General features: G+C 47.3%; 1 protein-coding gene across 1 annotated transcript; it reads left to right on the top strand.

Moving 5' to 3' along the window:
• The first annotated feature begins 924 nt into the window (after positions 1-924).
• MS4A18 (membrane spanning 4-domains A18) lies at positions 925-15,043 on the top strand. The gene is made up of 6 exons (XM_025358329.1): positions 925-1,395; positions 4,834-4,947; positions 7,958-8,014; positions 9,822-9,917; positions 11,969-12,082; positions 14,583-15,043. The coding sequence occupies exons 1-6, from the start codon at positions 925-927 to the stop codon at positions 14,844-14,846; spliced, it is 1,116 nt and encodes a 371-aa protein (XP_025214114.1). The 3' UTR covers positions 14,847-15,043.
• Positions 15,044-27,334: the final 12,291 nt, after the last annotated feature.

Raw genomic sequence — 27,334 nt, 5'->3', positions numbered from 1 at the left:
GGACATCAAGGACCAAGGTAGTATCTGTGTGTGTGTGTATGTATGTGTGTGCGTCTGTGTGTGTCTGTGTCTGTCTCTGTGTATCTGTCTTCCTCCCTCCTTCCCTCTCTCTGTCTCTCTCTCTGTATGTGTGTGTGTCTATGTCTGTGTGTCTGTCTTCCTCCCTCCTTCCCTTTCTGTGTGTGCGTGTGTCTGTCTATGTCTGTGTATCTGTCTTCCACCCTCCTTCCCTCTCTCTGTATCTGTCTGTCTGTGTCTGTGTATCTGTCTTCCCTTCTCCTTCCCTCTCACTCTCTCTTTCTCTCCTTCCCCCTTCTCCTTTCCCTCTCTCTCTCCTTCTCTCCTCTTCTTTTATCTCTCCCTCCCCCAATGCTTCTCAGCTTTATTCTCTTCACTCTGCTAACTGGTGTTCTCTGCTTCCCCTGCACACAACATAAATGTGACCCGTCCAGCTCTGCATAGCCTCCTATCCCACAGTAGTCCTTGGGTCCAATTCCAAATTCCCAGGAGAAAGAAGTTACCAGAGCATTTGGGGTGAGTTGTTCACCCCCAGATCAATCAGCTGTTGCCAGAGCAGGGGGCAAGATGGGGAGGTAGCCTGTGCCCACTCAATGAACTCAAGGCATGTAGGTTAAAATGCCAACTGCAGGGGACTAAGCAAAGCCACCACCCAGACTGTGAACAAAAGGTCTACAAGGAGCTAAGTAGCCTTGGGAAACTTAGTCTTGCAAATCCAAACCCATAAAAGGAAAACAGCATGTTCTTGCCAAGAAAGACAAGAAGTTTATTTTGTCTGGTACCACGGTAGGTGATTCTTATTTTAATGAAGATGAAACTAAAGATAAGAATGAGATAAGATGCATTATTCATTTTGTCAGAAGAGGGAAATGCATCTTCTCATGTATTTTGCAGCAGTTGTGCACCATGACCGAACAGGCGATTGGAGCCAACAGCGTACCCGGCATTATTGCCCCAGGCAGTGTTCACGTCATCCAGCCCAGCTACCCCATGGCCTCTGGAAGTCATCTGCAGCCTTCAGGGGGGACCACTTACCCAATCTCACCAAAAGTAATCCAGTGTGATACAGGAAGAGCAAACTTACAGAATCTACTCGTGGTGAGCCAGAACCCAGTGGCAGGTGCACAGAGTCAACCCATTGGGTATCACCAACCGTATCCGGTGGGAACAGCCAGTTTGCAGACTGTGCCTGGAGTGATCCAATACACACAGGGAACAACAAATCTCCAGACACGGCCTGGAGACCCTCAGAATCCTCCAAATGCTAACCCTGGGCTGACACACATCTCAGACCCATCCCAGTGGAACACATCATTTGCATCATTTACTGCATTTAATCCCAAGAAATTCTTAAATGAGGAGGTCAGAACATTAGGGGTGAGTGTGATTTCTCCTTCTCTCCGATTTGGGTCACTTCATAAGCCCATGTCTAGTGCTCCGGGATGAGGAAGGGAATGTGTTCAGAGGGTAAAGCGGAGATGGAGTGGGTGTGGGGTGGTTTCTGGAGGCTGGACCCAGCACAGTCGGCCCTTCTCCCTTGTCTTCCTCCCACTCCCCAAGGAGACCCATGGTCTTTGGGGGAGGCTGAATAATCAGTGAACTTTCCCCTCTTGCCCAGTTATCTATCAGGGGCATGGGTCAGCAACAGTTCCACTGAAAACACCACCGAGCGGGGAGTCAGGCAATCCAGGTCTCAGGCCAGCTAGATTTGCTGAGTGGCCTTGCAGACACCTCTTCCTCGCTCTGGGTCCTCATTTCCTCATCTTTAGAATAAGAAGATTCAGCTTTCTTAAATTCCTTCCAGCTCCGAGGTTTTGTGATTTCCTCTTCAATCAAGGGGGCCCCTGCCTCTTTCCTGCCTCCTCCAGTTTCATTTAGCACTTTGCAAAACTCAGTTCAATTCTGTTTTTGAGGCAGAAGCCAGATCCCACTAGATGCCCGACCAACTCCTAGTATGGAGACTGGCACGTCACAGATGCCCATACTCTATGCACTCATCCATTCAACACGGCAGGCACCCTGCAAGGAGCTGGAGACTCCGAGATAACCAAGACATGATCCATGAAGACCAAGGAGGGTCTTTGTTCATGGCGGCTGTCGTAATTACAATTCCTTCTGGCAATTGCCGTGAGATATGCATAAGGTATTGGGGGTGCCCAAAGTGCAAATTGTCTGGCTTCTTTGAGAAGTTACAAACTGCCTCCTGGAGGCAGGAAGACAAAGACAGGTTCAGGAAGGGGACCCATTCCTCCTCATTTAACCCAGGATCCTTCAGGAGTAGACAAGTAGATTGTACCAGGAACAAGGCATTGTTTGCCTCCCAAACAAATCAAAATCAAATCCGGAACTAAATTCTATAAAACAGCGATCAGGAATAGAAATCCTGGTCACGAGCATCGAGTGAGATTATAAATGTGTGTGGAAATCCTCCAAAAGGTAAAGCTGGTCTATGATATTGCGTAGTAATTATCATCTTGTATTACAATGACTATCATTATTATTAACTAATACTGGGTAAAGGCTTGTTAACTTTGGCTCCCAATTATTCTAAGATATTTTGGAAGGATTTGAAAATTTGTCAAAACAGAATTAAGTCAGAGCAAATGTCTGGGGAACCTGGCCAAACAAAATGAAAAGCCAAAAAGCCAAAAATGTGAGCTATATTAAATCAATTATAATTTTGATTTGGGAAGGAAACCATGCCTGCCTCTTAGCCCTTTTCCCATTTGTCCCAAGAATATTCGCCAGCAGCACTTGCGGCTGCAGTATTTACCCTGAGATAACTTTGCCATGCAGTATCTCCCTTTTATTATAACTTCCGCATTGCTCTAGCATATCGACCTTGGAAACAAGAGAGGTCATTCTATTTATAGCATTCTGGTTTTAGTAGTAGTATTCCCATTTACAAAATACAGTAATTCTCAATTGCTAAAAATGTCAAGTCCTAGAAAACGTAGCATTTCTACGCATGGTGTTAACATTGTTCTCGAACAGTTTTTGGCCGAAGATTCATTTGATGAATCCAATGTTTCCGAAGTAGACAATTCTGATGTTAGTTCTGTTTAGAAATCACTCGAAGAACCATTTTTATCATTTATTTTCACACTGAAAATCAGCCAGATTTGCTTCAGCCTCAAGAGTGTGTGTGTAAAATTAAATGAGTGCTGGCAGCAGGCGGCACTATTTTTTTTTTTCTAAACGGGAAAGGGGTTCATTAACATACTGATAAAGTGGGCCTATAGACAGAGTCAAGCATGTCGTCTTAGGAAGGGATGTTCGTATGAAACCCAGGTCTGTCACCAATTCATAGACTCATGGACCAGGAGGGCAGAGAGTAGCTGCCCTACACTGGTTATTTGATCCCTGAGGAAACTGAGGCCCAGAGAAGCCAGTGGTAAACCCTGTAGGAGCCCCAAATGAGAGGGGATTCATCCTGGATCAGGGGTCAGAAAAAGAATCTCTCTGATTCCCTTAAGGTAAGGGTAGGATTTCAATAGGAGGAGAGTAAAGCAAGCAGATTTCAGACAGTGGCAACAGTGGAGGAAAAGCAAGGAGGAAGGGGGAAAAACACAGGACTTGCAGGAGACAGAGGATCTCCTGGTGTGTACATTGCCAAGGGGAACTGTGGGGACGTCATAGAGAAGGCCACAAAGAGAATATCGGTACTGGGAAGATGAATGGTGTCAGCAGAGGGCATTGAAACACCTACTGCATTCAGGGCGGGCGCGGTGGCTCATGCCTGTAATCCCAGCACTTTAGGAGGCCGAGGCGGGCGGATCACCAGGTCAGGAGATCGAGACCATCCTGGCTAACACGGTGAAACTCCATCTCTACTAAAAATATTTTAAAAATTAGCTGGGCGAGGTGGCAGGCACATGTAGTCCCAGTTACTTGGGAGGCTGAGGCAGGAGATTCACATGAACCCAGCAGGCAGAGGTTGCAGTGAGCCGAGATCACGCCATTGCACTTCAGCCTGGGTGACAGGGTGAGACTCTGACTCAAAAAAAAAAAGAAAAAGAAAAAGAAAGAAAGAAAGAAATGCCTATTGCATGCTAGGAACTGGGCTGCAAGTTTCATAGACACTTTTAATCTCTACCACAGCCCTGCAAGCTGGATACTATTACCCCCATCTTACAAATATGTAGCCTCTCATAAACATGCTCTTGAGGCTGAAGCAAATCTGGCTGATTTTCAGAGTGAAAATAAAATATAAAGACCTTTCTTTGGGTTATTTCTAAACAGAACTGACACCGAATGGTCTGAATCATCAGAATCATCTATTTTGGAAAAATCAGATTCATCACATGAATTTTGGCCAACAACTGTTGGAGAACGATGCTAACATCACGCATAGGAATGCTACATTTTCTAGGATTTGACATTTTCGGTTTCCCTGCAAATAAGGAAACCCTGAGGCAGAGAGGATATTTGCTGGAGACCGCACAGCCGGCCAGTGCTGCAGCCAGGACAGGAGCCCAACTGGTTTTCAGCCACGACCCGGGCTCGGCCCGTGTCTCTGCACACTTGTGGGCTCAGTCTAAAGGAAAGACATTTCCTGCTCTGTTATCGGCGTCTTACCTTTCCTTTATGCCTGTGGTTCTCAGCCTGAGTGCAAATTTGCATCACCTGTGAAGTTTGTAAAACACACCCAGGCATGGACCCCACCCTGAGAGATTTGTATCCAGTTGGTCTGGAATGAGTCCCAACACCAGCCGCACCTGGGGTGATTCTGGGGCAGAGCCAGGATGCAAAGCACAGCTCCGCAGCCCACAGGCCCCAGTTCTGCTCTCTCACAGTGACTTGTTCTCCCTGCAGGCCATCCAGATCCTCATCGGTCTGACGCACATGTTCTCTGCAATTAACCCTGTGCTGTATCACTATTTTTCTGTGACCTGGGTGTCAGGCTACCCGGTCTGGGGAGGATTATCCGTGAGTACAAGGCCATATGGTCTCCTTCCTGGGTCACCAGACTGAGACAAGAAGGAAGTGGAGGAAGAAGGAGCATGGAATCCCATTCCCAGTAATATGACTCCATAGACTAGAGCCAGCCTCCAACCTGCAGATACGGCAAAGGGTTGAAGATCCAACCACCCCTCCATCTCCCTGCCCCAGCAACACTCCCTCCCACTACCACCCTCCCCATCTCCCATACCCCCCACCCAGCCTCTAGGGAACTATTGGCCACAAAGACTCATTATTATGTGCTTCACCACTTCCACCCTCTCTAGATTCTCTTTTATGAAATATTTATCTGATATGGCCAGGCAGGGTGGCTCACGTAGGTAATCCCAGCACTCTGGGAGGCCGAGATAGGTGAATTACTTGGGGTCAGGAGTTTGAGACCAGCCTAGGCAACATGGCAAGACTCCCCATCTCTACAAAAATACAAAAAATTAGCTGGGTGTGGTAGCGTGCGCTTCTAGTCCCAGCTACTTGGGATGCTGAGGTGGGAGGACTACCTGAGCCCAGGAGGTGGAGGCTGCAGTGAGCCATGATCGCACCACTGCACTCCAGCCTGGGTGACAGAGTGAGAGCCTGTCTCAAAGAAAAAAAAAGAAATATCTCGTATGTAACTCAGAGTATGTAAAGTTGTGTGCTATAGACAGCATCTACCCACCATATCAGTTATGGGAGCCAATTGTAAAACTTCCAGGAATTATGTAAAATGATTGTCAAACCATTTGGTAGCAGGAAGTTAGCCATGTTGGGTGTATATACGACATGGAAATCAACACGTGCTCCAAATCAGGGCCCTTTCCTGTACTGCTGCCACCTTATAAGGCAGATGTTAATCATTTACCAGCAGGCCATTGAGTGTATTTCATCTTGCAGAGCTTAAATATTAATAAACTGAACACCCACATGTACGCTTCCACTTAGATGAGGTCCCTAGGGTAGTCAAATTCATAAAGATAGAAAGCAGCATGGTGGTTGCCAGGGGCCGGGTAAGGGGGTAATGGGGAGTTAGTGTTTTATAGGGACAGAGTTTCAATTTGGGATGATAAAAGGAGTTCTTGGGGTGGCTGGTTGCACAACAATATGAATTTTCTCTTCTTTTTTTTTTTTTTTTGAGACAGAGTCTCACTCTATTGCCCAGGCTGGAGTGCAGTGGTGCCATCTCAGCTCACTGCAACCTCCACCTCCCGGGTTCAAGCAATTCTCCTGTCTCAGCCTCCCTAGTAGCTGGGATTGCAGCCGTGCACCACCAGGCCGGCCAAATTTTTTATATTTTTAGTAGAGACGGGGTTTCGCCATGTTGCCCAGCCTGGTCTTCAACTTCTGACCTCAGGTGATCTGCCCACCTTGGCTTCCTAAAGTGCTGGGATTACAGGCATGAGCCATCCCACCCACCCTAACAATGTGAATTTTCTTGGTGTTAGTAAACTGAACACTTGAAGGGGTTTGAATGGTAAGTTTTAATTTGTGTGTATTTTACCACAATTAAAAATAATAAATTAAAGTTTTAAAAAATGAACACCTGTGTGTCCACCACCTAACTTAAAAAACAAAGCATCACTCACAGTTTTTAAATTTTTAAATCCCTGTGAGTATCCTCTCTATGCCCCCAGAGGTAACCACTATTTTCAATTTAATGTTTTAATTCCCTTGCTTTTCTTTTTTTTTTTTTTTTTTTTTTTTTTTTTTTTTTTTGAGACGGAGTCACTCTGTCGCCCAGGCTGAGATGCAGTGGCACAATCTTGGCTCACTACAACCTCTGCCTCCTAGGTTCAAGCGATTGTCCTGCCTCAGCCTCCTAACTGGGATTACAGGCATGCACCACCACGCCCAGCTAATTTTTGTATTTTTAGTAGAGATGGGGTTTCACCATGTTAGCTAGGCTGGTCTCGAAGTCCTGGTCTCAAGATCCGCCCACCTTGGTCTTCCAAAGTGCTGGGATTACAGGCGTGAGCCACTGCGCCCGGCCTCCCTTGCTTTTCTTTATGGTCTGATCATATTTACCTATATGCCTAAGCAACGAGTGACTTGGCTTTGCGTGTTTACAAACGCATATACATGGAATAATTCTGTATCTGCGTGCAGCTGTCTCTTTTCCCCCACTAGGCATTTTGTTTGGGAGGAAGTGAGTTCCTTTGAGGGGCAGCTTCAAGAGAGCTAGCAAAACCCCTGAGTGCCCCTATTCTCCCCCATCAATAATCCCACCCTTGTTCTCTCACTTGAACTGCATGGCCCACTTGTGGATGGAGAGGGCCGGAATCATGATCTATGCCCATTTGCCAGACGAGGAGACTGAAGCTCAAGATCTTCCTCTTGCACTTTCTGGCTATGAGGATGACACCACCACATCCTCATAGCCAGAAAGTGCTGGAGCAACGTCCTGAGCCCAGGCCCCTCAGATCAGGGCTCTCACAACTGAACAGAGCTCTTACTGCTTCTGATGTTCATGTTTCCATCACCTGCCTAGCAGCATCAAGGGCTAAAGAGGACCCTCCAGCTGGGTCCAGAACCACAGCAGATGAGGCCACAGCCCAGGTCTCCTATCTCCCAGCCCCAAGGCCCCACCCACCACACTACTCAGCCCCTGGTTTTCCAAGCTCACAGTTGAGCATAGGGCAGCGTGAGGCCAAATGAGTAATAAATGCATTTGGGCGATGACATGTCCAGACAGCGGACTCAAGGAGAATCAGTCAAAAAGTAATAATAATGAGACTTACAGCATCCTGGGACAAAATTCAGGTTTTTAGGGGGAAGGAAGATGTTAGCCTAGACCCACAGGAGTTTGAGTATCATGGTATTTAGTATATTCGGTGCCTAACCATTGGGATAGTAAAAACGTTGGGAGGAAATAAACAGATTTACACATTTTGTGAAACAAGGTGCATAGAACAAAAGATTGAGAAATGTGTCTCTGGGTGGACAGCTGTCTTTTTTAACATGTTGCACAATTGGTCATTCTTTTTTTTCTTTTTTGTCTGCATAGTATATTATATCTGGATCCCTCTCAGTATGGGCTGCAAAGGATCCCAGTCCTTGTGTGGTGAGTCACAGTGCTGTCTTTGATGATTCCTGACTGTTGGAATTTGACTCTCTACCATGGAAAAAGGGGACTCACAGTAGTGGTGTGGCCTGGCCCTGGCCCTGGCCCTGGGTACAGTGCGTTTCCAAACCTTATTCCAGTCAATCCCCACCACTCTATGAAGCTGTATTATCCCCATTTTTCAGAGGAGAAAACTGAGCAGCAGAGAGGTCAGGTGGCTTGTCTAAGATCACACAGTGAGTACATGGCCGAGCTGGGATTTGACCCCGGAGTTCTCTGATTCTGAAACTGTTCCTTTTTAACTATTGCATTTTACTATTGAAAAACTTAGCTCTTCGGGAAACTCGTGAGTATTTACATGCAGTGCCTTATGGGTGCTCCGAATTAAGCCAGGCCTGAGCCAAACAGAAATGGGTGTGCATTTCGGCCATCTCTTTAAGATATTTTCCACCATCCTCTTTGTGTGGACCTAGAAAAGTGAGAGCAATGCCTGCCTTGAACAATTTAAAGTCCCAGCCAAGAGCACAGGGCCCAGAATTCCCTTGTACCTTTGGAGCATTTATTCTCTGTCTCAGCATCCAGCAGAGTATCTGGTCATGTTTTGATGATTTTTGTTGTGGTCTCTAAGAAGCTTAGGGATAAATTTAGAGCTCCACAGTGGCTCTTCTCTCATCTCCTTCCTTCTCAGGTCCTCCTTCCCCTCTCTACTTTCTCTACATGGCTTGTCATCTTTCTTCTGCCTTTTGATGGGAAAGCAGTGGGTCAGCTAGGGGCTGGGTGTCTAACGGAGGGTTTCCCAATTACCAATCTCCAGTCTACAAGGCAAACTCCTGTGGCCCCACGGTCTGCTTTGCTTCACCCCCTTTAGGAAGAGTAGAGTCCTCCAGACACCCCAGCATCAGCCAAGCTCACACCACCCCTTCGTATCCCAACAGAACTGGGAAGTTCCATATCCCCTGGGAAGTCAAACGCTCTCCCCAAGGTGTCTGCTGACTCCTGGGGATCTCCTAGCCCTCTCTTGCTCTGACGTCTGACTTTCTATTGAAATCTCAACTTCCATTTCTACTTTATACATCTTACAGCTGTCCTGGCCTCAGCCCAAATGTAGAACACTGTCCCTTTCTCTTTCATCTTTCTCTGTCTTCATCCCCATAACCCTCTTAAAGGGAAGCAGCTTGAGTAGGGAATGGATAATGAAGCATTAGAGGATTTCAGCTCCTCAGCACTGAGCAGCAGACCCCTCAGAGTTGAATATGAGACTTTCCAGTTCCGAAAACTTTCCCCAGCCAATCCTGCCAGCATGCTGGCCCCAGCCTTCCACCACCGGGAGCAAGTCTCCCCGACTCCCTTCCCTCAATTCAAGCTTGGGATCTCTGCCCATGCCTTATCTCTTTCTGAATCTCATTGCCTACCCTCTGCTGCTCAGCAAGAAATTTTCCCAAACAAATCCAATCCCTGCCATAGAGGGACACTGCACATTGATTAAGGAATGATTTTGGGTGGAGATTTGGAGGAAAGAGAGGATCAGGTAAAAACAACTAACGAGTACTAGGCTTAATACTTGAGTGATGAAATAATCTCTACGACAAACCAACATGACACAAGTTTACCCATGAAACAAACCTGGACTTGTACCCATGAACTTAAAATAAAAGTTAAAAAAAAAAAAAGAATGCTTCTCCACCCTGCCTGGCCATTTCTTTTCTGCCCTGCCTTCTCTCTTCTCCGACTTCCCAAGAGTCCCCACAAGCCGGGTTTCAGACTCTTCACACTCAGCTCCCTGTCTCCTCTCCCTCCTCTCCTGCAGGTGAACAGCAGCATCAGCTTGAACATCATCAGTTCATTATTCGCCTTTGCCGGGATCTTCATTATCATTACAGATCTGATCCTTTACTATGTGACGGTGAGCATTTGATTGCCAGGGCCCCGTGCTGCCAAAGGACCAAGAGGGCTTCTGAGGTTGCTTCCAGAGCAGAATGGAATTGCCCCAGAATTCCATCCTAGTATGACAACCACTACATCCATGAGCTATTTAACTATCACCAAAACCCTGTGCCCTCTGAGGTGGCTGTGATAAACCCCATTTCACAGTGAGGACGCTGAGACTCAGGGAGGTGTAGCCAGTTGACCCCTCCTCATACCTATCCTATTCTCTGCTTGGAGGTAGCAGGTGACCAGGTAAGTGGCCTACGCGGCTGCCACACCCAGACTCACAAGATCACCTGCCCCTAGGGGTCTCTCAAGGGATAGCCTTTCACACAAGCAGGAGGTGCTGATGCTAGTTCTGGTCTTTTGGTGGGGGGACCTCAAGGTGCAGATGCAAAGACAAGGATTCAGGTGCAAGTCATGTATTTCAGAGGTTATTCTAGGAAACCTCTCTAGAGGAGGGAAGAAGTAAGACAAACAAGGGGAGAAAGTCACACTATAAACAAACGTATTATCCAGCAAGGACTCCTGGAGATGAGCCTGCCGGGGCCCTGGTAGCCAGGGAATGATACGCTCCTTAGCTACACCCTGTCCTGGAGTGAGGGAGCTGGGGTATTTATCCACCAACTCCCCTCAATCATTGATCAAAAACTGCCCCTGAGGGGCATCAATTCCCTAGTGCTTCCAGTCTGCCATGCTCATGGGCAGAGGAGTTTTGTGGCCAAAGAAAGCCCTCAGGTAAAGCCATGCAAATGAAAGTCAGGAAGCAGGCATGGAAATATGGGAAGGACATCAGTAACACTGACACAGTACTTAAGGAGGCCTGAAGAACAAGATCGAGAGTAGCTAGCTCCACAGTTGGCTGCAATCTGATGCTCTCTTGGGACTAACCAAGTGGGCAACGGAAGGCTGGCAGGACACAGGGTTTTAAACCAGACGTGTCTACAGGAGTGAGGGCAGTCCCTAAGGGGAGCGCTCCCTGAAGGCCCCAGGAAGAAGCCTGATGCACAGGGTGTAACTTGGAATCTAGGGGATGTGGCAGCAAGGTGCTGGCCTCTTGAGTCCAACACGATGCAACAGGATGTCCCAACAAGGGAGTGGATTGTGGTCATGTGGAACCAAGAGCACAACAGTTATAAACCCTAAAGATGGTCATTTGGCAATCAGGACCTCTGTCATCAAGGAGCATACTAGTTCAGTGTAGCACAAAGGCACTGGATTCCAACAGGCATTCCAAGCCCTGGGCTCCCCACCCTCTGCTCCAGAGAAAGAGTGTGTAGGGATGAGAGGGACTCCGTGATCCCCTCTCACCCTACTATGGGCAGGGACCAGGCCCAGAGCACACTGAGCTCTGTAGGGCCCCTTAAATCCTGCCTTAGCTTCTGTCTTGGCAGAATTCCTTGAAGCTCTGAGGACCCATCCCAACCTGTCAAGGGCAGTATGAGGCAGGGATACTGGAAGATGGCTGAGAAAGCCAGGAGCCAGGCAGAGCTAATGACCCTGACCTAGCTGGTGTCTATCCCCTTCCCAGACAAGGAGTCCAGACCCTCACACACAAGTGCCTTTCCTAGCCAGTGCACTTGTTGAAATGTCTCAGTTTGGGTTCCTCCCAGAAGCAGACATTGATACAAGTAGTTTACCTGGGAGAGGAAGCAAACACCAACCTAAGGGGTAAAGGAGCTGGGGTATTTATACACCAAACCCTGACAGTCATGGAGAGAGGGCTGTTCTCAAGAGACACTCATTTCCTGGAACTTTGAGCCTGTGCAAACAGCAAAGTAGGCTCCAGAGGCCAGAGGGAGCCCTGAGGCAAAGGAATGTAGATGCTGGCAGTTGGAAGTCAGGCCAGTGACTAAGAGGGTAAGGCAAGGGCATATAAAATGGGTGACCCAAGCATCTGCTCCAAAGGGCCACATGTAGAGAGGGTCTCAGGCCTTCCAGGTGAGGTGTGTGGCATTCCAGATGTAGACTGTCACCTAGACCATCAACCCGAAGGACTAAAAGTCTTCCATTACTCCTTGCCTTTAGACGTATTCAAAGGCAATTTCTGGTGGTCTTCTCCCCTTTGCCCTCCTGGAGTTCATCCTCACTTGTGTGGTCTCACATTTTGGGTGCCAGGCTACCTGCTGCAAACAATTTGAGGTAAGCATTGGACTCTGTTCCAGCAATCAGAGCATGCTCTGGGGTTGGGCATGGGCTGTAGCAAGAGGTAACCAGAGATCTGGAGAAATGAGGCCTGAGAGAGGATAAGTTTTGCTGCATAGCAACCTACCCCAGAACTTAGTGACTTCTGGTTATTTAGCTCTATTTATTCTGTGCATCATCAGCTTGGGCTATGATCAGCAGGTAGCTCTTCTGTTGGCCTCAGATGAACTCACCCTTGTATCTTAGCTTGGGGATGGTTGGTTTCCAGGGACCTTCGTGAAATAGTTCACCTCTGCTCCACATGTTATCTCATCCTCCAGTGTGATCACCTGAGCTTCTTTGTGGGGAGCTGGATTCCAAGAGTAGCAAGACACAGCAAGCCCCTACAGGCAAGCACTTTAAGTCACTGCTTGCATCACATTTGCTAATGTCCCACTGGCCACAGTCAGTCACACGGCTGAACCCAGATTCCACAAGTGGAGCAACAGCTTTACCTCTTGATAAGAGGAGCTACAAAGTCACCCAGCAAAGGTTGATAAATATAAGGATTCATAACCAGTATTGCAGTCTACAATACTCTTTCCTCTGGCCACAAATTACTCACAGCTGTCCAAGATGCAAAGTATGCTCAGCCCATACTTTGGATGCCCAAATGTCCCATCTAATCATGGCATCAGGCTTGAAGTCTAGGATCCAAATCAGATCTAGACGTGATGGAGGATTTGGGTGTATTACTCTTCTTGACTCAGAAACCTATGAACTAAAAGCAAGTTCTGTCCCCATATATGCAACATACTTAAGTGACAGAAAAATAGGATACATAGAATTATGTTATTTCCCCACTCAATAAGGGAAAGAACAGAAGCACAAGATTGTCACTGCTCCATAATTATTCTGAAATCCTAAGGGACACATATTGTCTTGCCCTGGGGGCAGAGAATGTTTCTTGATTAGGAGTCAGTTTGACTCTCTGGAAGATTCTGCCCATTCCATTGTTCTCTATTGCTTCCTGAGAAGAGTTTTCTAATCCATTGTTCTCCAAGACCTTGACTCCACCCTCTGGACTCTTGACTCCACCCTCAGAAACATGTTTTCTTTTTTCATAAGAAAAGGCCTATATTTTCCAACTTGCTTTCTCAATCTGCTTCCCGTATTAAGAGTGATCCCCAAAGGTCTTTTTGCAGTTTGAGCAATTTCAGTCAGATTTGGTCCAAGTTGGTAATCCTGTTACTAATACAATTCCCTTAAAAACTCCAACGGTGTTTTATATATCAGATTATGGCTTTCACCATCTGACAAGAGCCACACCTGAGACTGTGTTCTAGACACACTTCTCACTCTAAATCTACCAATGTCTGTTTTGGGATTAGGCTTCTGTGAGACCAATACCTTAAGATTCTTAGAAGCATTTCTGTGTAGCTGAAAGGGTGTAATAAGCACTGATTAAGCCTTTCAAAGGTCTTAACAAAGGGCTGTGTAGACACATCCTTGTTTGATCTTTGTTCTTAGGTCTAGTTTTACTTTGAATGTTATTTATCCATTGAGGACCTTGGAAATTAGAGATAATCTTGTTTTCTAACTCATCAAGTCCTGGGCTCTCTACTTTGCCTCTAAATACCACTTGCAAACTACATAATTCCTTCTTTATCTTCTCACTTTCTCACAGTATTTTATCATATGCAGCCAGAAGCACCCAAATGACATTTTCAATATTCTGCCTGATGATCTCCTTAGCCAAATCCAAAAGTTATTAGATACATATTTTTGTCTTCTAAAGTACAACAGCACTCCACCACTACATAACATGGGAAAACATTTCTCCAGTCTGCTGTGGCACTTTCCTCTCCCCTTTTCCAGACTCCTCCAGCAGTGAGATCACCACTTTTCCCCTTTGCTAGAGGCTTACTCACAGCTTCTCCAGCCCCACCTGCTACCTAGTCCCAAACCCCATGCATGTGTTGAATTATTGTTATCTTACTTCTAGCTACCAATTTCTATGTCAATTAGCTTTTGCCCCATATCAAACAACCCCAAAACTTAATAGCTTACTCAACAACCACTTATTTAGCTCCTGATTCCCTGGGTTTGCTGGGCAGTTCTTCTGACCTCTGCTGGGCTTGCCATGAGTCTGCAGTCAGTTGGTGAGTTGCCTGGTGGCTGGATGATATTGGGCAGTCCTACATGGGTGTCTGGCTGTCTGCAAGCTGGCAATCAATAGGGACAACTGGGCCACTTGTCTTGCATTATCCAGAAGGCAGGCCACTCTTTATGTTCAGTGTTCCAAAGAGCAACAAGAGAAAGCAAGCTCCAATGGGCAGACACTTTACAGGTCACATTTATTGTTGTCCCCTTGGCCAAAGAAAGTCACATGACCAAGCCCAGCATTAGGGAGAGAGGGTCTACTTAAGGATATGGAAACAGGAGGGAGAAAAATCTGTGGCCATTTTTGTTGTTTACTACAGAGGAAGATGATGACCACATGTCCTTTGTCTTTCAGAATGTGACAGTGATTCCAGCCGTATTCAGTTTCAACCAAGCCAATACCACCACCAGCGCTGTCAACACCACCACCAGCCCTGTCAATGTTAATGCTGGTCCTGTCAATGCTACCATCGGCCCTGTCAATGTGACAACTGGCCCTGTTAACACTACCACTGGCCCTGCCAAAACTACCACCAGTTCTGTCAATGCTATCCACACCAACAATGTACCCCCTGAACCCTCATACCAAGAAATAGCTGATTTGCACAGAGATAGATGACATGGGATGCCTGTCTCAATGACAAGGGGAAACACTGCAGCAGTATCTTTCCTTCTCCCTGAAACTTCCATGACCATGACCCTAGCCTTGTTACCAGATTGAAATGAACAAGCATTTCCTCTCCTCTTCACTCCTAAGCTTCATTTTTGCTTGTGATTGATGTCTTTTTTTTTCATTCATAAATAATTTTCCTTTGGCCCTCAGTATCTTTTATCCTTGGCAAAGTGCAGGGTGCATTTTGGTTCTATAGTTCCTGATGTATGCTCACTGTTGAAAAACCAGTTCTAAATCAGTGCCTCAGCCATGGAATTCTTGTAGGTCCAGCTTTTGCCCAGTCCCCAGCTCTAACTCTGACACAGTTCTCCCCCACAGAGGAGGGGGAGCAAGTGGAGTGTGTTCAGTATTCCCAGGTATGGGGGTGGAGGAAAATCTTTGTGACCTACAGTTTCAACTAGACACCAAAAATACAACTCACAAAAGGAAAAAAAATCAATAAATTGGACTTAGAATTAAAAACAGTTGCTCTGTGAAAGAGCTTGCTAAGATAAAAAGTCACAGGCTGGGAGAAAATATTTGCAAATCATGTATCTGACAAAGGATATGTTTCCACAATATATAAAGAACTCTCTAAACTCAACAGTATTTAAAAAAAACCTAATCACAAAATGGACAAAAGGCTTGAACAGAGGTTCTAACAAAGAGAATATAGGGTTGCAAATAGGCATATGAAAAGATGTTCAATGTCATTAGCCGTTAAGTACAATGAAATACCATTACACACCTATTAGAATGGCTGAAATCAAAAATGCTGATAATACCAAGTGCTGGTGAAAACAGAGCAACTGGAGGTTTCAGATGTAACTGGCACTGCTACTCTGGAAAACAACTTGGCTGATTATTATAAAGCAAAGTATACACTTACCATGTGACTCGGCAATCTTGCTCCTGGGTGTTTATCCTAGAGAAAATAAAACTTACTTCCACATGAAATGTGAATGGCAGCTTTGTTTGTAATAAACACAAACTGGAAACAACCTAAATGTTCTTCGCTGAATAAATAATGGAAAAGCAAACTGTGCTACATCCATACAATAGGATACTTCTCAGCAGTAAAAAGGAACAAGCTATTGATGCTGTGGGGGAAGCAAAACTTTACCTCTACCTGTCTTCATTTTCTTTTTGTTGTTATTGATGTCTTTTTTTTTTCATTCATAATAATTTTCCTTTGGCTCTCGATATCTTTTAACCTGGCAAAGGGAAGGGTGCATTTTTGTTCCGTGCTTCCTGATGTGTGCTCACTGTTGAAAAACCAGTTCTAAACCAGTTCTAAATCAAGCTAAAATGGGTTTTCAGCTGCGACTGTTTAACAACAAGACAGGTTAACAAGAGAAACAAGTTTAATTAGCCCACGCAGCACACATCACCTGCGAAAAACCTCAAGGAAAAGTAACTCGGAGCGGTGACTTAGAATCTGCTTACATAGCATCTTCTCCAAAGAACAATGGATTTGTAGAGAAACGACAGGACAAAGGAAAGCAGTTTTGGGCTTCCAAAGGCAGGAAACGGTGGGAAGTTAAATATATGGAAAGAAACTAAGGGAGTAAGGTTTGCTTACGGTTTCCTCTGGAGCCATTTCTGGGCTAATAAGAGTCTAGAGTCTTCTCCAGCAAAGGAGAATTTATATCCTGCCTTTAGGCAGAAAAGGAAGAGGATAGAGGGAACTTCTCCTGCATTTGCTTCTTCTTAATTGCCTTCAGCTTGAAATACTTTTTATGTCAAAGAGGCATATTTGGGGGTGACATAATCTGGTTTCCTTCAATACACACAACAATTTGGATTTCAAGGACATGACTGAAAACCCCAATCTCAAAGTATTGCATACTGCATGACTCCATGTATATAATATTCTCATAATGACAAAATTATAGCTTAAAAAGGAATGAATTAGAACATCAAGAATAATACCAGTGGCCGGGCTCAGTGGTTCACGCTTGTAATCCCAGCACCTTGGGAGGCCAAGGGGGGGGTGGATCACCCGAGGTCAGGAGTTTGAAACCAGCCTGGCCAACGTGGTGAAACCTCGTCTCTACTAATAATACAAAAATTAGCTGGGTGTGGTGGCGTACGCCTGTAATCCCAGCTACTCGGAGGCTAAGGCAGAAAAATTGCTTGAACCCAGGAGGTGGCGGTTGCAGTGAACTGAGATAGCGCCATTGCACTCCAGCATGGGTGACAAGAGTAAAACTCTGTCTCAAAAAAAAAGAAGACGAAAAAGAATAGCAATCACAATAATATAGCAACAACATCTGCAACGGATTGAAACACATGGCTCATCAGTTAGAAAGAAAAAATCTGTGATCATCTTTGGAGATTACTAGGGTGCACCTATTGTTCTAAAAACTTGTAAATAACAAGAAAGAATCGAGCATTCCAAAAAGCAAAAGCAAGGAAAGAATCACTCAGCCTATGGCAGCCAATCACCAAGGAAGATAAATAGGTTATCAGCGGGGATAGCACAGCAATGGACAAGAAGAGGGTAGGGCTTAGTGCTGGGCTTAGAGTCTGGACATTTCCATTTTATCCTGCTGCTCCTGTTCTTAAATTTCAGCATGCCTTGCTTCGTCTGGGCCTACAAGGGTTGCTGATGTGAGCAATGATCAAGCCACCATAAAGAAATGGACTGTTGCACTTAGCTATTGCCACAAAAGTTCTGTAAAACCTCAGTGGCATCCCACAAGAAGCATTTATTTTTGCTCACGAGTCTATTGGTTGACTGGGCAGCCTTCCTGATCTGATCTGGGCTTGGCAGGACTCATCCATGTGCTTGTGTTCAGCTGAGGGTCAGCTAGGTGGCCCTGCTGACCTTGACTGCATATGTGGGGCCTCAGTGGGGACAACTGGGCCAGCCTGGCTGCACTCCATGCATCTCGTCCTCTAACAGGCTGGTCCAGGAGTGGTCCATGGTGGTTGCAGAGCTCCAAGGGAGAACAGAAGCAGCTCAGACCTGACACATGGCCACTTCTGCCTCGTTCTATTGGCAAAGGAAGCCACAAGGCAGCTCAGTTTCAAGATTTAGCAAAAAAGACTCCACATCAGCTGCAAGAGGTGTGGTGCTGGTTCAGCTGAGAACTGGTCCAGTCATGGGCATCCAGACCATTCCCTGTGCCGTCCTGAGCCCTCAGGTCCCGTGTCATCTCCCTGACTGTATTGAGGCATGAGGGGCAATTTTGGTGAGAACTTGAACCCAGAAACTGATGAACAAATTGCTCCACCTGCATGTGCCACTCCAATATCACTCCATGTGTACACTCACACTAACGTGTGCACAAACACACGTGCACACATTCACACACACGTATGCACACACTCATGTGTACCACAGGCACATGGGTGCATACAGACATACACGTGTGTGCACACTCACCCATACGTGTTCTCACACACGTGTGTGCACAATCACACTCACATGTGTGCACACACCTTACTCTCACATGCATGCACACACACCCACATGCTCATGTGCACACACACATGTGCACACACACTCACACCTACATGTGCACACACATTCACACTCACATCCTCACATGCATTTACACACACGTGTATGTGCACATCCATTCACGCCCACCCTCACACATTCACACACTGCCACACACATCCACACACTCACACACTCACATCCACACACATTCACACACATCCACACTCACATGCACACACTCACATGTGTTCACACACACATGTGTGCACATGCTCACACCCTCACACACACCGCTATGCTCCTGCCCTTGGGAAATTGTGGGCTCCCTGGCCTCCAATCTAACACTGGACAAGTCCAACTGAAGAAAGCCAGGTGGCCTCTGATTACTCAGTTTCCACCTCTCAGCGGCAGGAGGATGAAGGCCAGTGTGGATCCCCGTCCCAGCTCTGACGCTAACTGGGGGACCCCAGCAGGCAACTTGCCTCTCTTGGCCTCCGCTTCCCCTTCTGTAGATTGTAGGAAGGGATCCAGATGCTCTCCCTGGACCCTTGTGGCCTGGCGGCCGATGATTCCACAAGCGGCTTCCTCCGCTCCCTCAGTTGGGCCACAGGACAGAGGCCTCTGAGCCAGGAGGGACCTGAGAACTTCCCAGAGGTGGCAGCTCGCAAGCAGAGTGGATTTCCAAGCCCCACGCGCATAAAAGGATTTCACATGAATATGTGTGAACTCAGGAGAGTTGACTGCAGGAGAGCAGAAGCAGCCGGGAGCAAGCGGCGGCACAGCAGCGGTGGCAGCACGGTGAGTACCCTCCACCCTTCTAGAGGGGCAGTCCAGGCTGCCCAGCCCTGAGGCGTAGCAGGGGAACTGGTGCAGGGGCACCTGGGATCCCCGGGAAAGGAAAGAAGTAGAGCTGCTCATCAGAGGAGGGTGCGGCCCTCCCCGTGCGTCTTATCCCCCACCTGGCACTAAGGGGCTGGAGGGCTTCCGGGGCCCTCTGAACTCCTGGCCTCCCACCGACAGGGAACCACCAGCCCAGAGCCCATGGGCCCCATTGCACAGGTGAGTGGGGTAGAGGAGGGGCCTCTGTCTTCTCTCCTCAAAGCCAGCGGCTGAGATGACTCAGGCATCCCCTAGAGACCCTCGGGCCCTAACCATTCTCCCAGGGAAATGGAGTGCACGGCCTGGGCAGAAAGGTGATGCCTGCTCAGATGCAGGCACCTTGCAAGAAAAAGAGAGGGACCCGGCAGAGCTTCTTAGCTGGAAAGGCGCCGAGGGGCAAATTGTTTCACCTCTCATTTATAGATGAGGAAATGGAAGGCTGTCCCTGCACCTGGCCCTTAGTGAGGATGGAGAGCATAGTGGCGTAGAGGAGAACCCGGCCAAGGGGCCAAGCTTGGGGAATGGGAAGGGAGGGGAGGCGTGCGTCCACCATCATGTGTTTGCATCTGTTGGCATCCTTTCTAGGCCTGTGGGGCAGGTCTAGGCTGTCCTGGAAGGGCTGAGATGGGAGGAACTCGGGCCCAGCCTCCTGGCTCTGGCATCCAGATAGATGCCATGGGGTCAGACTTAGACAGAAGGGGTGAATTCCTGCCTGATCCACAAAGTGGTGGGGCCACAGCAACCAATGGGCAAAGTAGATGGAGCATCTTCAGGAGCCTGGAGCACCCACCACCCTCACAGCCACCCATCTGGCAGAGGGGGAAACTGAGGCCCAGAGAGGCTAGGCAATTTGCCCAAAGTCATGCAGCTGGTTAAGCTCATTGAATAGTAGGGTGGATTCTTACCAAGACGATCCCAAGGCCTATAGCTTAACCACTAAGCAAAACTGCCTCTTCTCAGACGTGCAGATGTGCAGGTCCTCCGCACCCAGATGTGCTCCTGTGAATTTTGTACAAGACACCTTCCCTTCCAGCTGGTAATGCCCCATTCCAGGCAGCAGCTGCAGTCCAAGAGCAAAGCTGCTTCTGGCTCCTCGTGAATAAAGGTGATAAACAGAGATGCTTACAAGACAAGTCCTGGCTGCTCAGGGCGGCTCAGCCTAGGACTCTGGGGCAGCCTGTCGCTGAATATCCTGAGCTCAATTTCCTCATCCACCAAATGGGAATACTAATAGTACCAACCTCATAAGGTTGTTAACAATAATAGCAGCTAAAAGGCATGGCATGCCTCCTGTGTACCAGGCACTGCGCTAGGCGCAAGTTTGGGTGTTAACTCTTTTAAAACTCACAGCAACCATAGAAGGCTGAAATTGGGGCAGTCCAGTGGCTTTTCTGACTGCACTCAGACAAGACAAACAGCTGTGATCTAGTAATTAAAGTGTTCAATCTTGTGTTATGTCACGACCTGATTTGGGGCCCCTCGCTTCTCAGCTCGGGCACATGGCAGGTGAGAAAGGGTGTCTGGTGGGCTTCCTCTCCCTTTTCCCACCGGATTTCCCTCCTCCTCCCCGGGAGCTAACTGTGGTTTCTGCCCTCTCCAAGGATGAATAATGGGGAAAGGGGGGAACGGGGTAGGAATGCGTACTTGCCTGATACTGTTGGAAGCTAGCGTCACCTCCCCGAGGCTGGCAGAGGAAACGCTGACTTCTCTGCAGGAGTTTTCATGGGTTCTATGGAGATGCCCCTCACACATGGGATCCCTCTCCTGTGTACCCCCAAAAAAATTCCTCCCTCAACTCAGGAATCTGGCAGGTCCACTATGCAGGCTGTACATTGAAATCTCTCCCAGGAGTCTCCTTAAAGCCAGACTCTCTGCCTTGTCTTAAGATGAAGAAGGACGCATTCCCCTCCCCAATATACAGTGCTCAAGTGATTCTGTAAGTTCTTTCCTAAAAGCCCCTCTCAATCCCCACTCCCAGCCCCATGGGGGAGGTGCAGAAGGCATCTAGCAGGTTCTTAGCCACCTGCTTTCCGCACGTCCCACTGGTCCGTCTACAGCACAGCTCACTTCATTACCTGGTCTCAGCTGAAACCTCCCTTTAATATCTCTGACAAATACATCAGCCTTCAAGGCCCACAGCCTGTCCCATCCTCCCACACTGCTATTTCTAGCCCTTGGTTTACTGGTCTGCAAAATGGGCTGAATAACACTTACCTTATAGGGCTACTGGATGGTTCTGTGGTCTCATACAGGTGACGGCTCTTTATAAACTGTGAGAGGACTGTGCCTAGGAGGGGCTGTTACTACCACTGCTCCTTCATTGGGTGATGACATGCGTTTTGGTGATGTCTGCGTACTTTCTGTGTCTCTGCTACAGGCAGCTGGTCCTCTGGTGGGTACCTTGCAGATTCCTAGAGGCAGGGGACGGTGGCTTTCCCTCCTCCACCTGTCCGTCCCTGACACACATGCATTTGTATTTGGGGGCATGCTGACTAATAGGTTAGTAAGAAAAAGAGAGTCCTCCTGGGTAGCACAGAGCCGGGGCATGGGCCAGGTAGCCTCTGGAATGTGGCAGATGGGTTAGTCCCTGGCCCCAGGGTGCAGAGGTGCTGGTGGTGGCTGCAGAGGGCTAGGAAGAGAGAGGAATTTGCAATCTCAGGAACTATGTGACGCTTTCATGCTCATGATTTCACTTAACCTGCCTGTTGACAGGGAGCCGATTTTTGTAGGTGTTTTCTCCTAAGGATCACAAGGTCTCCATTTTCTCAAATTTCTCACCACTTGCCCAGGAGAGATGTTGTTAATTACACATGTGCTCCCTTCTGTGGCTGTGTAGGCCCCGTCTGATCTGAAAGCCCAGGAAGAGCCCAGCTGAACCACATGGGGCTGGTCCTTCCCCACCCCAGAAGGTCCACAAACCTGCCCACACACCACTGTGGGTCTCAGACGCAGTGTTCACCTGTCCCTAGTAAAATGACAGCTATACGGGCAGAGTGGTGAGGGGCTCACCAAGTTAAAATTGTTTCATTTAGATGTTAAGGTTTTGTGTTTGTATCTTTTTCTTTGTTTTCTTTTTTTTTTTTTTTGAGATGGAGTCTCGCTCTATCGCCCAGGCTGGAGTGCAGTGGCACGATCTTGGCTCACCTCTGCCTCCTGGGTTCAAGCGATTCTCCTGTCTCAGCCTCCTGAGTAGCTGGGATTACAGGCGTGGGCCACCACGCCCAGCTAATTTTTGTATTTTTAGTGGATATGGGGTTTTACCATGTTGGCCAGGATGGTCTCAATCTCCTGACCTCATGATCCACCCACCTCGGCCTCCCGAAGTCCTGGGATTACAGGCATGAGCCACCGCACGCAGCCTGTATCTTAAAATTATGTCCTTTCTACTTCTTTGGTGTTAAATATCTTTTCTAGATGATGGTGAAAACATGGATGACTTTTTGCATGAACTTACTTGGGGAAGTGGAAAACTGGCAGACTCGTTTGGTCCCAATTTGTTTATCATTTGCTGATCTGTGAACAACAAGCTTTTCAGAACGATTACTCCAGGAGTGAAGTTCAAACATTTGTTCCCTCATCTGACAAAGCCAGGACTCAAACCCAAAAGTATAGGAATTCCATAACGTCAGCACTCTTCCTGCTGAGAGATGGGAGTCTGGGTCCATTCTAGTTCTGCCACTGAGGTGCTGTGCAACTGGAAGGAAAATACTCATCCTCTCTGACTTCTGTTTTCTTATCTCTAAATCACACTTAATAATCCATGCCTGCCTCTCCCTTAGAGTGAGATGCGGGTTGTAAATGTTCATTATTACATCTGAGGAAGGGAAAGACCTGTGGGTGGGGTGGGCCCCCCTCACCCCAAATTCGTCATCGTTCTGCCATCTGTCTCTCTTGTCCAGTGTTCATGGACTCCCAGCCAAGGTGATCTTTAGCAATGTCCTCAGAAACTGTAGCGTCTCCTCAGATATGTCCATTTTGTGCTGCTATCACAGAATACCCGAGACTGGGTAATTTATAAAGATCAGAAATGTATGCCTCACAGCTCCGGAGGCTGAGACGTCCAAGATCAAGGTGCCAGCAGGTTTTGTGTCTGGTGAGAGCCCCATTGCTCACTTACTTCCTAGGTGGTGCCTTGTTGCGGCATCTTCCGTGGGAGACAAATGCTGTGTCTTCACATGGTGGAAGGTATAAGGGCAAAAATACCTAAGCTAGTTCCCTCTCTCCCTTTTATAAAGCATGAATCTATTCATAAGGCAGAGCCCTCATGACTTAACCATTTTCCAGAAGGCCCCACCTCCTAATGCCATCATGATGGAGATTAAGTTTCAGCATGAATTTTGGAGAGGATGCATTCAAACCACAGAAGGTGGGGGAGGGGGAAGAGATTGAAGAAGAGAGAAAAAGGAAACAGAAGGAGTGTGGGGCAAGGGAGATGGGGACAGCAGGGGAGCAGGCTGAGGACCCTTGTTTCGGGTCCACGTTCTCCCTGATGATATCCCTGAGTTCCACAATCAGGAGCGCTTCTCCCTCCCCGCACCGAGCCTCCTCTCCCTTGCTAGTCTCTGAGAGCAGGACATCTAGCCTTAATTCATCCTTGCATTCCCAGCCCCGGAACTTGGTGCTCATAGTAAACACTCAACAATTGTTTGTCGGACTGAATTGCAAACTTCTCTTGCTCCGCCTACTAAACTCTAAGTCCTTTGAGGGCATGAACTTTGTGTTTCACTCCTGTATGTGTTCATTCCGGGAAAATGTAACAATCAGGAGAAACAAAGCTATGCTGCTATAACAAACAGCTCAGTGGCTTAACACAACAAAGGTTTATTTCTTCCTTCTGTTCTATGTCTCCTGGGGGCTCTGCTCACGCAGGGACCCAGACGGATAAGGCAGCCTCTGCCTGGAACACTGATAGTCACTGTGACAAAGGGAAAAAGAGCCCTGCAGAGTCACACGCTGACACCTAAATGCTCCACCCAGAAGCTATGCGTTTACTTCCACTCCCATTGGTTTAACCAAGTCACATGGCCATGCCAAACTTGAAGTCACCTAGAATGGCTGGAACAATGGGGAGATAACAGTTGTGTCTGGCACTGGAGGTGGCAATAGGCAGCACAGGTACAGACTTTGGGGATGGCCAAACTTGGACTTGAATCCCAGCCCAGCCATTTCATGGCCATGTCACCTTGAGGAAGTCCTTTCACTGCCCTGAACTGAGGGGATCACGTCTGTAAAACAAACTTACAGGAATTATCAAAGGACCATTGCGAGTATAAGAAATAACTTATTTGAAGTGCCTAGAAAGGAGTAAGTCCTCAAAAAATGTTTATGATAAGCTCTTATTAACCTGGCACCAGTACAGAAACAGTGTGGGGCTCTGTCACTGTGAATTGGTTTAGAAAGTTACAGAGAGGGCCGGGCGTGGTGGCTTATACCTGTAATCCCAGCACTTTGGGAGGCCAAGGTGGGTAGATCACCTGAGGTCAGGAGTTCAAGACCAGCCTGGCCAACATGGCCAAATCCTGTCTCTACTAAAAATACAAAAATTAGCTAGGTGTGTTGGTGACGCCTATAGTCCCAGCTACTTGGAAAACTAAGGCAGGAGAATTGCTTGAACCTGGGAGGTGGTAGTTACAGTGAACCAAGATTGCGCCATTGTACTCCAGCCTGGGTGACAGAGCGAGACTCCGTCTCAAAAAAAAAAAAAAAAAAAAGAACGTTCCAGAGAGGTGAGTGATGAGAAAGGATCATCAGCAACATCATCTTGAAACCCTCGCCCAAAAGTGAACCCCGACACATCCACAGCACCTCGTCAATTTCCAAGGACTTACTTATCCATTTTCAACCCTCGCAATAAACTGAGGCATAGTGAACAGCCTTCAGTATCTTTATTTTATGGAAATGTAGAGTACCTCAGTGCCATTTCACATTTTGCCCAAATTCACAGCAAATAATCAAAATAAACAACTAGGCTAGGCAATCTTTAGCAATGTCCTTAGAAGCTATATAGTCTTTTCAAATACGTCCATTTTGTGCTGCTATAACAGAACACCTGAGACTGGGTAATTTATAAAGAACGGAAATTTATGCCTCACAGTTCTGGAGGCTGAGACATACAGTTGAAGCAATAGCTAAAATTTACTGAGAGTTTACTATGTGCCAGGCAGTGTTCTAAGAATGGGGTTGGCAAACTACAGCCCGCAGTTCAGATCTGGCTCACCATCTGTTTCTTAAATAAGTTTTTGTTTTGTTTTGTTTGAGACAAAGTCTCGCTCTGTCACTCAAGCTGGAGTTCAGGGGCGCAGTCTCAGCTCACTGCAACCTTGATCTCTGGGGCTCAAGAGATCCTCCCACCTCAGCCTCACAAGTAGCTGGGACATGCATGCGCCACCACACCTGGCTATTTTTTTGTTTTTTGTTTTTTGTTTTTTTTGTAGGGATGAGGTTTCACCATGTTGCCCAAGCTGGTCTCAAACTCCTGAGCTCAAGCAATCTGCCCACCTCAGCCTGCCAAAGTGCTGGGATTACAGGCATGAGCCACTGTACCCAGGCATAAATAAAGTTTTATTGGAACACAGTCACACCCATTTGGGTATGTATTGCCTATGTCTGCTTTGCACTACAGTGGAAGAGTCACGTGGTTGCAACCAAAGTTATATGGCTCCCCAAAGCCCTAAATATTTACTATCTGATTCTTGACAGAAAAAGTTTGCCAACTTTGTTCTAAGTAGTTTTCGTGTCTACTAATAATCAGGTTACTGTCAGATCCTGGAAATGCGAGACCCAGTGGAGACGGTGCTATTTGGGAAGTCACAGCATAATCCCTCTGGAGATCTACTCTGACCTTCACGTGTTGGTCACACCTCCTAGGCTGAAGGGAGCCATGCTAGTAATCCCTGAAAAACGTCAAATGGCTTCCCCCACCCCTTAATGCCAGCAGATTTTTATCCTGTGTTTTCTCAACCACCTCCTTGGAGGTGCCTCCAGTCACTGAAAACCTTGCTCAAGAGCCTATGTGTCCTTTTCCCTCTGTTTCTCTGCGTTGGGACCAACGCTGTCCCTTGCCCACTTTGTCAACCAATATAGGTCAGACCTATCACAAAATAAATGGCACAGAGGCTTCCCGAAAGACACACATATTTTGAACACAGAACAGTGAGGCTGAGCCCTTATCAGCCAAGAGCGCTTGCAGAACCACAGAGAATCTGCTGCACAATCTGCAAGCTGGCGCTCTCCCGAACGTGCACAGTAGCTCTCAGAGCACTGGGAAGCAATGCACATCCACGGTCCATTGTAAGTCACTGGCTTAGATATGTTATATTTAACAAAACATCTCAGCCGCATCGTGTTAGAACAAGTCACGTTGTAAGGGATGGATTTTATCAAGTTGGTGTGTGTTCTTTCAGTCTAGTTCACACCAAACCCTGTGAGATTGGTGCCAGTGGTATTATCCCCATTTCACAGGTAAGGAAACTGAGGCAGAGGGGTGACCCTCTTGCTCGCGTGCCTCACAGTAACCAGAGGAGCCAGAATTCAAACCCTAGCTTCTATCTCAGACCCTTACACTGAATTGCTAAACTCCTCACCCACCCATGCCAACAAGAAGGATGACTGTTTTTGATTTCATTGTAAAATCTGGCAGATTCACCACTCTGTTGTTTCCTGGTAAGCTCGTCTCCTGACACCTGGGTAATGGGTGTTTTTTCCCAAAGTGTTTGCCCAGGCCAGCCACACCTAAAGTGTTGGGGTGCATGGCAACACAGTCAAGCTTATGTACATGGCATTTGAGGTCGAGACATGAAAAAATACGAGGCGACTGTGTGCATGTTATTTGTGCATGAGAATGTAACTCCTTGGCCTTAAAAACAGGACAAGGAGTGAAGTGTGTAATAAGGAACGCTGAAAACGGCCTCCTAAGAATGCAGTTTGAGTGCTCTTACAAGGCCACAGGTGTCTCATGACTCCACCTCAAAAAGCCGTCTAGTGGATGTTTGTGTTTTAACAAGCCCTTTCAATAAACACTTGGCGGAGGGATCCTGGGGCGGACTCTCTCAGAAGAGCTGCCCCCACCCTGCCCCCAGCCCTGTTCAGCTGAAATTGTCTAAGAACCCATTCTTGGCGTTCACTG

The sequence above is a fragment of the Theropithecus gelada genome, chromosome 14 (genome assembly GCF_003255815.1).
Source record: "Theropithecus gelada isolate Dixy chromosome 14, Tgel_1.0, whole genome shotgun sequence".
In the NCBI taxonomy this organism is placed as follows: Eukaryota; Metazoa; Chordata; class Mammalia; order Primates; family Cercopithecidae; genus Theropithecus; species Theropithecus gelada.
The sequence above is the reverse complement of the archived record's forward strand: the minus strand, read 5'-3'. Positions and strand labels throughout refer to the sequence as shown.

Coding starts and splice junctions, on each gene's coding strand:
- MS4A18 (XM_025358329.1), top strand. CDS start 925: ATGACCGAACAGGCGATTGGAGCCAACAGCGTACCCGGCATTATTGCC. Junction 9,918..11,968: donor TGATCCTTTACTATGTGACG/GTGAGCATTTGA, acceptor CCTTGCCTTTAG/ACGTATTCAAAGGCAATTTC. Junction 12,083..14,582: donor CCTGCTGCAAACAATTTGAG/GTAAGCATTGGA, acceptor TTTGTCTTTCAG/AATGTGACAGTGATTCCAGC.